This window comes from Seriola dumerili, unplaced genomic scaffold (assembly GCF_002260705.1).
Source record: "Seriola dumerili isolate Sdu_G_001 unplaced genomic scaffold, Sdu_1.0 BDQW01000226.1, whole genome shotgun sequence".
NCBI classification, from domain to species: domain Eukaryota; kingdom Metazoa; phylum Chordata; class Actinopteri; order Carangiformes; family Carangidae; genus Seriola; species Seriola dumerili.
Window position 1 is genome coordinate 6,928,781 of NW_019174481.1, and position 16,333 is coordinate 6,945,113.

General features: G+C 40.1%; 1 protein-coding gene and 1 long non-coding RNA gene across 2 annotated transcripts in view; one reads left to right on the top strand and one right to left on the bottom strand.

Annotated features, from left to right (window-relative positions):
• Positions 1 to 3,937, bottom strand: part of eif2b3 (eukaryotic translation initiation factor 2B subunit gamma) — a 33,289-nt gene extending 29,352 nt beyond the window's left edge. Inside the window, exons 1-2 of the mRNA XM_022755099.1 lie at positions 3,637 to 3,937; positions 2,148 to 2,313 (exon numbers count right to left, since the gene is read on the bottom strand). Coding sequence (XP_022610820.1) covers positions 2,148 to 2,295 — 148 coding nt within the window. The 5' untranslated portion in view covers positions 2,296 to 2,313; positions 3,637 to 3,937. The remainder of the gene's footprint in view (positions 1 to 2,147; positions 2,314 to 3,636) is intronic.
• A 7-nt stretch (positions 3,938 to 3,944) lies between these two features.
• On the top strand, positions 3,945 to 8,750 carry LOC111228968. Its single transcript, XR_002665386.1, has 3 exons — positions 3,945 to 4,019; positions 8,354 to 8,470; positions 8,689 to 8,750. It is a non-coding gene; the product is annotated as an uncharacterized LOC111228968 (long non-coding RNA).
• The last annotated feature ends 7,583 nt before the right edge of the window (positions 8,751 to 16,333 follow it).

The window sequence follows — 16,333 nt, forward strand, 5'->3', positions numbered from 1 at the left end:
ACAGCTGATAACCTTAACTCATTTTAAACCCCATCAACTTAAGTCCAAATTTTGTAGTATCTCTTTTAGTACAACACTGGGAGCTGGCCAACAACTGCTTGTGTTTCAAACATGCACAGGCAAGTCGAGGAAATGTGACCTAACTGTAATTTATCCACGAGTACAGATATTATTTACGATATGGTTGTCTATGTTGTCTTGATACTAACATAAAAAAAAAACAAAAAAAACAAAACTTAGTTTGAGTGGGAGATGATCTTTTCTGCTTCAAGCTTCTCTTTCCACATTAATTCTAAAACAATGTTTGCACACTCTTTGTTCCAAGTTTTCCACGTGGGTCATATAAACTCACACACGAAGTACTGGCTGTATTTTTGCTTCTTTACATTTTATGTGGAAACTAACCAAGAATGCCAGTGCACTCCTGTAACACTTTCCACTTCTGCCAATTACACTTAGTTTATTCCAGGCCAACTCACCAAGAAATCAGAACTTTTCCCATTTCATGTCATGGATTTTCTGAAAAAATAAAAGTCTTGTAAAAACTTCTATTAAATTCAGGAGACCTTGCAAAATCCTATAGTTCCACTCCAAATACTGTCTTAGTTATGAATTTTTTGAAGTTTAAGTCAAAGTTTGGCCCTCAGAACTACATTCCATCATTTTTGTGATTCTTTGTGTATTCAAAGCCTCACCAGTCCCTTATTCTTCACTGGATTGGGTTGAAATCTGTATTGAACATCTAAGAAACCCTAAGGATAACCTGTAACATGTATTCATGTAAATAGCTGAATGTTTTACAGTATTTAAATTAATAAAAATAAATAATGTTTTACCTGAACGGACATTCAAAAATGAATATCTCCACTAGTTTTAAATTTCTTAAAAGCAGATTTTAATTCTGTGAAGTATTAATATAGGCGTTATTTGGTTCTGCATTCGAAACTCAGTGCCATAGATCTTGCTATATATAGCTTCAGGGCTAAAGAAAATATGCTTTAAGATATTTTCACAGTGATTTTTTTCCAAGAAGGATTATTGTGATTTCTTTAACACTTTTTTTATGGGAACATGCTAATATTCATTGCAGATATATAAAATATCCAAAGATGTTATTTTACTCCTTGATTATTTCATAATTTTTTGACATAGGTGTGTTTTACGCTGACTTGCGCTGTCTCTGTGGGATACTTATTGAACCTGTTTTTTCATTCGCAGGAAATGTGCCAGTTACAGCTCGTAACGGCTTGGTTTGTTGCATACTAGATAATGTCGTATTGTTCCATGTGTCTGGACAAAATATTGATCTAAGTTCCTCAGCTCAATACAATGAAAAAATATAAAGAATATAATATATTTATATATACACCTTGTTGTTCACTGTTGTTTATACACTGAACAAAAATATAAATGCAACACTTTTGTGAGATGAACTCAAAGATCTAAAACATTTTCTATATACACAAAATAACCATTTCTCTCAAATATTGTTCACAAATCTGTCTAAATCTGTGATAGTGAGCACTTCTCCTTTGCAGAGATAATCCATCCCACCTCACAGGTGTGGCATATCAAGATGCTGATTAGACAGCATGATTATTGCACAGGTGTGCAATATTATTTTTCATCTCATGAAAAATGGGAGCAAAAACAAAAGTGTTGCATTTATATTTTTGTTCAGTGTAATATATCCCCTTTTTTTTCTAAAAGGCCCTACACACTCACACAGGTGTTTTCATGTCTTATAGCGAATTAGACCTCTGCTCTGGTGGACAGTGGGTGGAACTATGCTAGAAATTACATGGGGTCACTTCAGATGTCCCATCCTGAAAGGTACAACAAAACTGAGGGGAGAGTGAGGTTGATGTTAATCAAGTCCACAGTGCACATGCAAACACTGTCCTGAGAGGAGGTCTAATTAGGCAGCATAGATTAAAACACCAGTATAGATGTATAAGTCTGGTGTGCTGCAAAATGTTTTAACATCATTCTTAGACATCGGATATACTGAAAACAAGAAAAATACCACTCATAATATTCAGTAATAGTGGTAGCAGTAATCACGGCGGGACTAGCAGTAACAGGGGTTATAGATGTAGTTGCTATAGTAATATAAGTAGTAGTATAATGAAAAATCCAACTCTCACCTTCAAAGCCAACCCTCTCCAGCAGGTTCAGTGGATACCACATGAGGGGCTTGTTGCCAACAGGCAGCATAGGTTTGGGGGTGTTGTATGTGAGATCAGTCATACGAGAACCCCCGCCAGCCGCCATCAGCACCGCCTGGAGCTCCATGATATCTGCTGGGGACGGCTAATAGAGTGGGACACACAGACAGATTAAGAGGGTTAGATTCATGAGTGTGGAGAGGAGCTGTAAAGGGACATAAGGTTACATTATCTGCATATATGGTTTGTAATTATATGCCAGTTTTGATGTAGTGTGGAAGCTCTGACGACATTTATATCAGAGGTAAACACTACTGGTAATAACTTGAATGACACTCAGTATGAGCCCATGCTAAATGATACAATGTGTGTCCATTTCACTTCTCTGTGCTGAACAAAAGATCTGAATGACTATAATTAAAAGGATAGGTTCACAGTTTCTCAAGTCTGCCATAAAAAAACAATCAGGTGCCCACACAAACAATGAAACAGGTTTTGCTTGGTGTTATCATTCTGGCCATTAAAAGATCCCTTCCTCTTGTGCTTTCGATGAAAGTGATGGGGGACAAAATTCTGCTAATATGAGGCTTCAACTGTACAAGTCGGGTGTGTCTCTTCCGAAATGAGTCATTATGAAATTCTCTCTTTGTGTCACCATCCCTCCACTAACGATAAACAAGAAATTCTGTCCAGAAAAGAGGGAATTTAACACTAAAAAGACTCTGGAAGACAACCCCTTCATTTGCATTGGCAGCGCTCAAGGACAGGATCTTTTGATAGTCAGTATGAACAGAGGGTTTACAAAACAGCAAACAGAGTCTTTCAATGTTCATATGAGCAGCTGACTATTGTTTTAAGTCTGACTTGAAAAATAGTGAACCTATCCTTTAAGTATTTTATGAGTAAGTATAAAATATTTGAAGTATTTTGACTGATTTGGGTGACAAAATTATTTCTGTACTTTCTCAGATTTTGACATTTAGTACCCCAACTTACTTTTTCTCTTTGTGGCACCATTTCATTTTTACCTACTACACTAAATACACTTAAATGTGCAATTTTTACATTTGTTTCAATCATACATTGTATGATGTCAATACAGCATGTGCTTATGACAACACATTTCAACGCAGTGCTGCTACCTACAAAGTAACACAGTGTCGCTGCATGTACTCTGTGACAGATTACATTGAGCAGGTGAGACGCACAGACTCACATCAGACTCTGCAAGCGAGCTCATTTTTGCATAAGTGGCACTTAAGGATGAGCCCTTTCGCATTTCTTTGCATGTTGAAGTTTGGCATGTCATCAACACAGTAACGACGGCTGACGCTTATCTGATACAATAAGCTGTGTACTGGCATATGGTCGAGGCATACTGCTAACAGAACCCACAACATGGCATCAACAATAAGGTAAATCCATCACGCTGACTCACTCAATGGTTGAAAAAGGAGTGTAAATTTACCTGTCAGAGTCTCCTTGGTCCCTGTCGTTCGGTGCCACTGAAAATGACAGCGGTGGCAGACGCATGTAACTTAGTTGCTGTCACTGTTGTTAGCACTTGGCTAACGATTAGACCAGAGCAGCAAACGATACCGCTGCGTCGGCGACAGCTCAACGGCGGCCGGACACGTTCCTTGAAAAGCAAACACCCACTGAGAAAAGCGGCAGTGACAGGAGTTAAATTACTTGCCGGACTGGTTAATAGAGCTTATGTGCAAGAAGCTAACAGCTAGCATCGTATGATGACACCTGTGTGCTTTCACTGAAATACGTCCGTGTGGAAAACGACTTCCTCCGTAATGTCGTTCCTACGGCGGAGAAGGGAAGTGGAGAAAACAGCCACAGGTAGGTGAATGGAAATAACATCACATTGTTTATACAGGTTCATGGTGATTACTTGCATTTGAAAGTACAGTACGAATTCATGCAGTGGAACTTTACACAAAATAAAGAAACCGAATATTAGGGCAACACTAAAGAAAACAACGTAATCCACGGTATATGGTGTAAACCACGAGGAGCTCTCATGTAGGATTTCGCAAAAAAGGAAAAAAATTAAGTAAAATGAAAAAATAGAAATAAAACGTCATTTTGAAAACTGCACTAACAACTAAAATACTTCTTGTAAAAATAATTTCTTGCAACAGTCATCTATAAATATTACTCAGTTTTTATAGTCACTCCCATGAAGTTATCTTTTTCATTTTTTCATATTGATCAGGGAGAAAAAGAGAGAAGGTCAGAATTGAACACAGTAGAAACAAAAGCAAAACATTCTACAGCATGCTCACTTCCCTGATCATCCCTGCTGACAAAAAAGTATTTAATATTTGTTTTACAGTACATGATATTCAAGTACCTTGAACACCATTAGCTCACTTGAAAATTTTGTCTTGCTGGTGACTGACAGCTGAGAACTTGCAAGATTCATAGAATAAAATACCTAAATTGTGTGGTATAGATATTTAAATCAATTGCTAAAACCTACCATACAAGCTCACATGAAATACAATGTTTATGAAATCACAATATAATGTAAAATCTGGATGGCAGCCAGACCAGCAATCACCAACCCATGGATAATATTACCATAATTATGGCCACCATTACCATCATTACCATGCATTAATAATTGTATGGAAGGCTCATCATCAGATGAAACACGAGCATTTAAAAGTTTGATGATGTTAGAGATTAAAAATAGTTTGTCACCCTGTTCCCTCTGTCCAGAGGGGAGAAGGTCACACTCACATAGAGAATGTAGAGTACACTTCAGGCTGATTAGACCCTTTAAAAAATGCTCTGTTATGGAATATATTAGACAAATCAGGTAGTTTAACATGAATAATCTTACTAGCCACTGTAACCATGTGTGGTAGCATGTTTCATCACCAAATAACACTAAACCACAATACCATAATTACCATAATAGAAATGTGAATGATTGAAAAGAGTTTCATGAGTTTTTGTTGTTGCTGATAAAAATGTTTTTCTTTTTTTTTTTTTTGCATGACTTTTGCCTGACAGTTTTGGACTTTTTTTGTTAGTTTCTCTCTGCAACTAAATGACAACCTTAGGAGCCTTAAATACACATGCATTTTCCTTTGACCAGAAGTAATTCCAAGCGTTCACACACACACAAAAAGTGGTGTGAACAGATTAGCGGCCAGAAGCCACCCAGCTACTCCTCCAGACTTCAAGCTTGAAAACTCCCAATTCACAGAGCTGAGACGTAACAGCAAATTGAGCTCGGGGAATGTGGCTTTGGTTTTGTTTGCTCTGGCCAGGAGATGAGCTTGACTGCTCGTTGGTGCTTGCTCGAAACTAAAAGAGCGAGAAAAAGGAGGGAAGGAGGAGGAGAGAGAAAAAAAAAGAGAGAAAGAGACAAACAAGCGGGAAGCCTGGCAGGTTGAAATGTTGAAGGACGAAGAGGGAGGAAATGAAAATATATGTTAGAGAGACAGGTTCCGGGAAAAAAGGTCTTTAAATAATGGGTAGAAAGGAACAGAGGTGAGAAAGAAGAGTGATAGCCAGTAGAGGAGTGATTGAAGAGTAGCGAAAAAGAAAGAAGGGAAAAAACATGACAGAGACAGATGTTCTTACATACAGGCAGAGAAAGTGAGTGATGACTTCTTGTAAGATGAAACAGCGGACAAGCTTCATGCTCACTTCCTTCACTTTTTGGTCATCCTCGTGTGAAAGCTGATGCTGTTACTTTGAGAGAGTTCATATTAAACATATACTCAACTTCAGTTCTTTCTTATAGCTCAATATGCTTGAACAGGGGAAGTAGAAATAACAGCCCCATAGAGATACAGTGCATTCAGAAAGTGGACTGACCCCTTCAATTTTTTCACTTTTTTTTTTGTTGCAAATTTATTAAAAAGAAAAAACTGAAATATCACATCATATCAGCATTCACACCCTTTAATATGACTCTTGAAATTCAGCTCAGCCGCCTCATTTTTGAGTCCTCCTATTGGTAAATTCAGTTGATTGGACATGATTTGGAAAGGCACACACCTGTCTGCACGTACACGTTCTCACATCAGACAGTGTATAACCAAGCCATGAGGTGGAAGGAACTGCCTGCAGAGCTCAGAGACAGGATTGTGTTTTGACGCACAGGTCTGGGGAAGGCTACAAAAAAAAAAAAAAGAAATCTGCTGCACTGAAAGTTCCCAAGAGCAAGAGCACAGTGGTCTCCATAACTCTTAAATGGAAGGAGTTTGGAGGAGGAGGAAACCAGACATGACACTTAGAATTGGTTGTCCCTCTGGAAGTTTCTCCCATCTCCATTGACTTGTGGATCATCAGCCGGCTTACAGAGTTACTATTTTGGACGCTGAAAATTGTGTACCCACAAAAACTAGATGAAATAATTTACTGTAACTGACAAATATATGGTGTATTTAAAAATGAATGAACTCGCAGTAAATTATATTACTTCCATGTAACAGGTTATAGTTTCCAATACGGTCATGCCACAAAAGGCCCTTTATGTTCCTCTGTCTCCCGTCTCCACCCTGCCAGTTTATAAGGTGTTGTCAGTGTGACGGTGGCATCCCTCTCTCTTCATAAAAAGGGGGATCTGGCAAAAAGAAAGCGAAGCTGCAATAAAAGTCAACCTAAACCGCTGACACTCACAAGAGATTACTGCTTGGCTGGTTTACCACAGAGCACTGATGTGTGTGAGACATTCCACATAACTAAACAGGGAGAACTTTGCTGCAGTTTACTCGTGTCACTGAAAGCTCACATGACAAGATGCAAACCTGTCTGTGAGTTGCACAAAAGGCTGACTACGGACCATTGTGTCTTTATCCCCCCCAGTCTGATAGACAATGATTTTACATCATCTTGTTCTTCATATGGCACGTTCGTTATGAGAGGGAGAGAGTGAGTGGAGTGTGTGCGTGATGGACAGGGACAGATTGCTATCAAGGTTTCCCTTCTCCCTTTTCTGTGGGAAATTAGGAGAGCAGAAAAAAAAGAGCTGAGAATGAGGGTGAGAGACTTCACAGGCAATTGAAAATCCACTGATCCCTTGTATTTTGCATATCGTCAAAGCCCGGCTAATTTGTCAAATAAAGACATCCGTCTAAAAGGATAGGTGGGTTGTGGGGGGAGTGGCGAATGAAAAAAAGATACAAACACAGAATACTAACAGCTCTAAGAGAGAACCAGATGGAGATAGACATGCGAACAGACGTGGAGACAAGTGTGCAGGTCTAGTCACAGAATGACTTGAAACGGAGCCATAAGATTTCCTCTGATTTCCTCCTCCCTCCTTGGCCCTGTTGCTGCATCTTGTAAATCATTCTCAATTCACTGAAACAAGCCAGTTGGATTAGCTCGGTTTAGATCATAAACATTTGCAGCGCAGACCACCCAGGGAGAGAGCAGAGCCAAGGCGCGCGCGTGTGTGTGTGTGTGTACTTGTGTGTGTGTGTCTGTGTGTCTGTGTGAGAGCGAGCGTGCCTGCATGGGTGTGTATGTATGCGTGAAGCCTCCCTTTGAGTTTAGAGGTGGGCACTGCAACACATACACACCACAGACATACACACATTCACATACACTTATTCTGTGGTTTTGAGTTTGCGCCACTTCCAGGGCCAGTGCACTGTGGGGCCCTCACCGCTGCCGTGGAAACCAAAACAGGCCCGTCTGAGATTAACACACTCATACACGCACAAGCCACAGACAAAGTTGTCTCACTGCACTGATGCTAAACAATGCTGCTGATATTCAAGTTACTGTACAAACGCATTCCTTTTCAGACGTTCATTCATTCTTTCATTCATTAAATTATCAGCTGATTGGCTGATTGATATATGTTTTTAACTGCAGTGAATGGGCTTAGATTTGTTGTTGACTGAGATTCAAAACTATGCTTTTCTTATGTAAGATTTTATAAGATTCGCGTCATTGTCTTATTGGAGCAAAACGCCAAAACAGAGTATATTTGTTCACCAGCACTTCTCGAAAACAGCTGCAAAACGTTAAGTGTCATCGACCCAGACAACTGCTGTGAAGCATGTTTTCCAGGAACTTTAACAAATAAATGCATTTCTTTGCTCTGTAAAGTTCAACAGTCTGCAACACAAGACATTAAAATTCATTCGTTTTCACTTGCACACAGTTGGAGTAATTCTTCTCTTGTTTCTCTCCACACGCAGGACGGATGTGGGAGCCAAGTTGGTGTCAGAACCAGGTAATATCCGGGCTGGGTTTTGAAGAGCCAGAGTGGGAAAAGCTGGGCAACACCCTACCGCAAGGCGCTGGCACTTTTCTCTGTAAGCTGCTTGTCTCTCTGACTGAGGGTCTTGTCTAACACTTCTAACTGTGCATGTTGTCCATTCACCTGTCTGTCCAGTCTTGGCATTGATTTGTATGTCATATGACTACGTGTTGTATTGGTCTGAAAGACTATTCATGGTTTCTGAGAATTACATTTGAAATAAATGGGGACCGTTTATATTTGAGGACCTCACATTTATGTTTTCAACTGCAGGTTTTCTGAATGGAACGAGGACAAGCTCTTGTCAAAGAGAGCAGCAGCGGCGAGCTCAAAAGGTAGGTCAGGTGTTAGTAATGGTATATTTGCATTCTGTGTTTTATTCAAACAAGGAAGTTGTTGATATAGGTGCTGCAAACGGGTGGGTTGTCTTATGATCAAATTTGTATGGGCTTCTCAGGAGTGTGTGTGTGATGAAGAGGTGACTGGTGATGCGTTACGGATACTGTATACTAATTCACAGGTATTTTAAGATGGCGGCAGAGACGGACAAATATGGAATAACACGAGAAAGAATATATGGATGGAGCACAGCAAGAAAAGACAGGAAAGGAAAGCAAAGAAAGATAAAAGTGAGAGAAAGAAATCCCAGCTTAGCTTGACCACACGGTTTCAACAGCAGCTTCCCTGTCTTCTCTGTGTATGTGTGTGCGTGCGTGTGTGTGTGCGTGCGTGTGTGTGTGTGTGTGTGTGTGAGTGAGTCTATGTCTGTGTGTGTCTTTCTGTGGCCACATTATGTCTGACGGACTGTCCAATGTCTGGGAGGTCCCTCAACCACACAGGGCAAACATGCACTGACACACAGACACGCAGAGGCACACACACACATGGACATGCATAGACACACACACACACACACACACACACACACACACACACACACACACACACACACACGCACGCTCAGGCTTTGTACATATTGATAAATGGATCAATAAGATTGTTACTCTGCTAAATTGTGTCTTTCCTCATTCTGTGTTACCAAGAACTTCTACTTTTGATTGATTTTTGCTGCGGAATTTTGTTTAGATAAAATTATGATTATATTTGGTCTGAAAAAAAACACAATATAATTTTCTAGGCTGTAACCATAATGCGTAATAACTGAAAAATGCAACAAACTTGATCATAAATTCAAACACTAAATGGAAAAGAAATCTAGACTCCCAAATGCTATCTCTTCTTCTGTAATACCAAAGTCCTAAAAGGCCTAAAGCGCAAATTTAAGATACTAATCGCTCCCCTCATCTTTTGAAATGTTTCATGGGTAAGCAATGACTCAGCAATGGGTTTAGCTCTTTTTTTTATATAAACCTGTCCCGTTTTATGGACAACACACCCAAAATATTTGGTCATGTTTGATCTCTTTCTATCTGGTGGCCTACATGTGTAGTTAAACTTTCCTTCTCTTTCAGCAAAAACACTGTGAACGCACATGCACAAACACAGACACACACACGAATGCAAGCATGTACGCGCACACACACACACGCACCAAAAAAAAATCCTCTTTTCAACCGAAATAAATGTTTATAGCATTCCAAACATTTTGTGTGTGAGACAGTATGTGTGGTCCTGTCTGCACCTAGCTTGAGGTTTGAGGTTAAGGTGTTTGTCTGCTGGTGTGTGAGCTGCAGTGTGTGTGTGCATGTCAGTGATGTCTGTGTGTGAGCGTGTGTGTGCAGAGAGAGAGAGAACACCCATGCTTGCTTATAAAATGTTTGTGTCTTTTAAAAAGAGAGAACGAGATAAAGAATTTAAAAAACAGATCATGCCTGGGGTAATTTATTGGATTCAAACTGTTTAGGAACACTATGACATAGTGCTTAATACAGGTACAAATGCCGAGGACAGATAACCCAGTAGGCTGATGAAGTTTGGTCGAGCAGGGTGTGATAAATCTAGTGAAATAAAATCTAAAGGAAAAAAGAAAATCATGCAAAGACAAAAGATGTGAACAAAACTATACGGTTACAAAAGTAGAATAGAAAAAAGCCACAATACTTCAAACTACCCAATGCTTCCATAAATTATGATAAAGAAGAAATTTGTATTCTAAACCTGTTTGCGTAAGGGTTATACTACCTATATACTCATATGTGAAATGGATTGCTTTAATGATGCCTGAGGCCAAACATCACAAAAATTTAAATGCTGTATGGAATTTGGGCAATACTTGTACATCCTGTATGTGCCAAGTTTTAAAATATTCTGGCCTTCAGCAACTGTGTTTTGATATCTTTCAGTGATGGGAGTCTAGACATGCCGAATTCGATGATCGGATCAAAGGTTTCTCGGAACCTGCTGAAGAAGGCCACGGATACAGCCAAACACTTTGCAGTGCCAAAGTAAGTCAACCTTTTATAATGTTTTTGGTCACAGTGTGGTTCATTTTGTGGTAAACACATACGCAACGTCCTGCTGTCGTAAATAGTCACACCACAGCACACCACATACATATTAGTCTGACACTTAAAATAGTTCCCAAGAAATTAAGAGTCTCATAAAAATGCATGTAAATTGTGGTATTATTAATACACTAACACCACTTTCCTTACCTGATACTTTATGAGAGATGGGTATCATATTTGTATCGGTCCTTTACTGCCCTATGTTTGACTCATGTTCAATAGTGTGTTTTTAGGACAATACAGTAAATATGTACTATATATGATAATATGCGTTTAATTATATTATTGATTGGAAAAAGGTGCAGAGGAGTTTGCAGTGTTTTTACAGTGGGTAGCGTCTGTCGGTCTTCCTCTCAGGCTTCAGGTATATCCTCCAATAATCAGAGGGCCTGTGAAGCAAAACACAGGGATAAAGAAAAAAGTCAGTAGATCAGTCTTTGTTCCTTGTAAAGCTGATCACACGGGAGTACTTGAAAGCAACCGATGAACACATCAAAATGTATCACCTCCTCTTTCCTGTTCTCTGAGCTTTGGCAGCAGATTTTGAAAACTGCGGGAGATGTACAGTATGAAGCGCAGATGAATGTGTTTGTCTGAGTATATGAGCAATGGACTAACAAGTCCATGGTGTAGTGGTCATCTCACCCAGTGCACTCTGGGTGATGGTGTATTCCCCATCAATTTTTATCTAACATGCTGAAACTGAATCAATAAATATGTTAAATACATTTACAGCATGCATGAACCCAAAGAATAAGGCACTGACCGAGTCTTTTTTTTTGTTGTTGCATATAACACGGACTCATGCCGTAAAACAATAATAACCCAGCCTCAATAACAGTAAAGCCATTCAGTAACAAATAGCACACCATGCCTTTTTAGTGTTTTACAAATCTCTGTGTTATTTCCCCAAAGGACTGTAATGCCAGGCACTATAAAATACGTGGAAACTGTTGTTTGCATTTAGAGACTATTATTCACGTAAATAGCACAACACACACACACACGGGCATTTTAACACAGGACGCACAAATGATGGTACAAATGATATACCACCAGTACCACTCTGATTTCCTTGTTTTTTCCAAATATTTTTTATTGAGCCAATTTCATGCAAGAATTATAAAATTACATCCGCGTACATTCACAGAAGTAAAACAAAATAAAGAAATAAATCAGAAATAAAATGAAAAGCAACATAAAGTATCTCCTCATTTACTCTTCCTTATCCTCTTTAACCACTCCTGCGGCCCATGTCTCATTTACTCATTAAATAAAATGAAACAGACTATAATTATAGGTAACAACTCACAAACTTCAGTGCTCAAGGTGTGATATGAGTTGTTGCCAAATCGTATTGTGGGAGTCTGCTCTTTGAGACGTACAGTACGTCATCCTTTCCAATGTAATGTACTGGTTAGATTATCCACATTTTGGAGGTAGGAACCACTGTTTCTTTCCATGACAGTAGTATATGTGACATTCATTTTGCTGTAATGAGGCAGTAAGAGAGGATTTGTTGTTGAGTTGTGGTGAGTCTTCTTAATGCTTCAGATACTTCTAGAATAATTAGTTCTGGTTCCAGTGGAGTATTAATAATCCCTGAAATGCTGTGGAAGATATCAGACCAAAAAGATGCAACTTTGGCGCATAATATGAAGCCATGAGAAAGTGGTGTCTCTTTCTACTTTGGAGTAATGGAATCAATGTAGTATTTTAAATGGTATTAGACAGTGTCCTGCATTGTTTGAGCGTTTATGTATGTGTTCAAGACTTGACACCTGATTTCCTGCTGTTTTGTAATAGCAGGTTTGCTTTATGCTATGAGTTACTTTGGCTAATATTAAAGTGTTCATCTTCAGAATTTCAGCATTGTCCAGTGTCAATGCCTGTAGAGAACTGTATTTATAAGTGTCTTTCACCTTATATTCATCTGTGGCCGAAGGACGTGTGATTCTAAATCCTCTCTGTTTTTAACCTTGCATAGCTCTATGGATGGCAATGTCGGCCAGTCTGTCAGTTGGTTCAGACTGAGATATATATACCCCTCTGACTTTTTCTCTAGCATCATGATCATCATGTTGAAATTACAGTTTGTCCAATACATGTTTCTGACCACATACCTGTGAAACTGATGACATTATCATCAGCCTCAGTTGTTCTTTGTGGTTGATGCCCATTAGCAAATGTTAGCATGCTAACACGCTAAAGTAGCAAACATGGCAAACATTGTACAGTATGTACTCTACATCAACATATTAGGATTGTCGCTGCGAGCATCTTACAATGCTGACGTTCACATTTAGCTCAAAGCACTTCCGCACTGTATGTGAGTAAATGTGTGTGTCTTAAACAGAGTGAGAGATGGGAGGAAAGAACAACAGCTTAAAGAGTTCTGGTTTCTTGTGAAAAATACTGTCATTTTGTGAAGGAGGCTGACTATCATTTCAAGGGGTTCTGTATCAAAAAGAAGATGGGTGCACATACACACACATACACACACACACACACACACACACACACACACACACACACACACACACACATGCAGATGAATGTGTTTGCTCCAGATGTTGAGAGTATTTTGTTTCAGGGAAGGTAGTGCAGCCTCACATCGGAGAGATAATAAATCACAACCCCTGGACAGCAGTGAAGACACTTTTAGAGGCCTTCATAAACCCACCGCATTCACTTTGTTCACATATGGCAGTATTCACAGATGCTGTTTGGAATGACATTCGTATACAGAGGGTAGTCGGACAGTAGTAGTACACAGGGCCAATTAATTTCAAAGCTACTCGTCAAATTTTATATTCTGCTCCGGAGGAGAGTATGAAACGGAAATGTTGCGCTACATAAAATAAAAGATGCTCGGTCTGTTTCTAAAGGTCATGACTTGATCGGATATACAGCGTGGTCCAAAAGTCTGAGACCACTTTTGGGAAAGTGGACTCCTCTTACTATGGTCCTTAATCCACACTGGACCATCCAACATCACAGATGACACACTAAAGCTAAAATATTTCACCCTGATATTAGCCTATAGACATGACTACATGACTAGGGTATAACCTCAGACCTTCATTCATGTGGGGGATGCAAAATCACCATTCACCATTGTGGTTTTGTGAATGGCAGCAGTTTCCTGGTCTTGACCACTAATATAGTTGTTCTTCCTCTCATCTTTATATGGAGCCTTTTTGTGCACAGACGGTGTCATCAATCATGTCTTGAAATTCACACACGCACACACGCACACACACACACACACACACACACACACACACACACACACACACACACACACACACACACACACACACACACACACACACACACACACACCCGACATGATTTCTATTGCANACACACAAACCTCCTATGTTGTATAGTCCTCAAAGTATGATAGAATCAGAGGATAAAAAGAAATGCTAAAGTTATATAGCCATTTCAGTGTGTTTTAAAGGAATAGGCGATCATTTATAACAGGTGAATCATTCTATATGATGATGCTTAGCACTCCAATAAGTAAGTCTGATTAAAGCTTATAAAAAATGGAAGATCTATTTCACTACTGATAAACTCAACATATCAGTTATCAAATAAAATGAAGATTACTTTCACAATTTTGCCTCCATCTGACTTGATTGGATTGTGTTGACTGGAAGGAAGGCTGAGTGCTCTCTTTCTTTCTTTCTTTCTTTCTTTCTTTCTTTCTTTCTTTCTTTCTTTCTTTCTTTCTTTCTTTCTCTTACCAACCCTCAATTTGTTTAGGAGGCCTTTAATCATATAAACATTTTCAGAGAACATTGAATGAAACAAGAAATCGGCGAGCCATTTAGTCTTGCAGTTAAAAAAATGTGGACATAAAACTCTGCTGTTGGCCCCTGAAGACTTTCTGCTTCCACTTGAGCCAGTGAATGAGCACCATCTGGTGGTCTGCTGGACGTATTGCTGTTAACCTGGTGGTCCATTAAAAGACAAAAAAAAAACAAAAAACAGATATGCAACGGTGGATGTGAGTAGAATGAGGGCAAAGTGATGTTGAAACTCCATCCTTACATAAATTTAATGGACAAAATAACTTTTGTTGACTTTGTTCACTGCAAGATGAAATGGTTCCATCAGGCTTTTGTCACATGACTACCATCGAACAAACGCCCTGTTATTGCATATCAAATCAGTCTCTATCAGGACATTTCAGCCACCTTGCAAGCATTACAGTACAGTTTTCTTTTTTTTATGTCCATATTACATATGGACCTCTGGCTGCATCAGTCTGTCCTTTGCATTCCCAGCTTTCATTGTGCACCGTGTGAAGAGTTGATAAAACACAGTCTTTCTGTCATCCACCAGTTTTTAACCATAATTCCTTAGCTTCAGTTGAACTGCCCAAAAATGTCATCTCTCTTGACTTGGATTTACAGAATCCCTCTGTTACTTGTAGCATGGATGTTTGAGCAGGGCTACAGCGAGCAAACTTGTTGCTTTTAATTATTGAAAGTGCGTGCTGTCTGCTCTGAGGGGGATATTCTCTGGACATGATGTGACTGACCTTGTTGCTTTCAATCCTATTCACACTGCTGCCTTGCTTCACTGGTGGATGTCACAGTGTCACCCACTGGGATGAGGGAGGGATGAGGGAGGGATGAGGGAGGGATGAGAGAGAGAGAGAGAGAGAGAGAGAGAGAGAGAGAGAGAGAGAGAGAGAGAGAGACATCCCTGCGCTGTGGNGAGAGAGAGAGAGAGAGAGAGAGAGAGAGAGAGACATTCCTGCACTGGATGCTACTTACAAGTTCTGCATTTATACACACACACACAAACACAATGCCTCTCCCCCCAAACACATACACACATGCACAGCAAGTCACAGCATCCTCACGTAGATCCCTGGCAAAGCCAAAGCGATGCAACTGCTACTCCATTGTCAAGCCCCTTAACTCCCTCCCTCCTTCTCCCACTCTTTCTCCTCACCCCCTCCACCACCAATCTCTACCCCAGTCCCTGCAAGCTGGCCCCGCTCTTTTCTCCTGGTTGTCATGGAGACGGCTAACAAAGCCATCACTTTTACCAATTTCCTCAGAGACAGGTGCTGGCACAATGACTGCTTCCTCACTGGCTGAAAGGGGAAGGGGCAAGAGGGGTCCATGGGAACTCCAGGCGGACACTCTGAGGGCTGTCCAAGTGTCCTCCTCCCCGGGCTCTGCCGAGAAAAGAAGGCTAATTTGTTGTCCCTGTTTTCCCAGGGAGGGGGGATGCAGGAGGAAGGAGGAAGGAGGAGGGGGGGGAGGGGGCAACAGGCTGGGGGCAGAAGGAGGGCGAGCAAGTAAGAGACAACGAAGGCAGAAAGAGAGAGAGGATATGCATAGGGGTGTCCACCAGTTTTCAAAACAGACCGCCTAATATCAGTCTCCTCTCGCTCGCTCCTGCCAATGGGTGGCAAGGTTCTT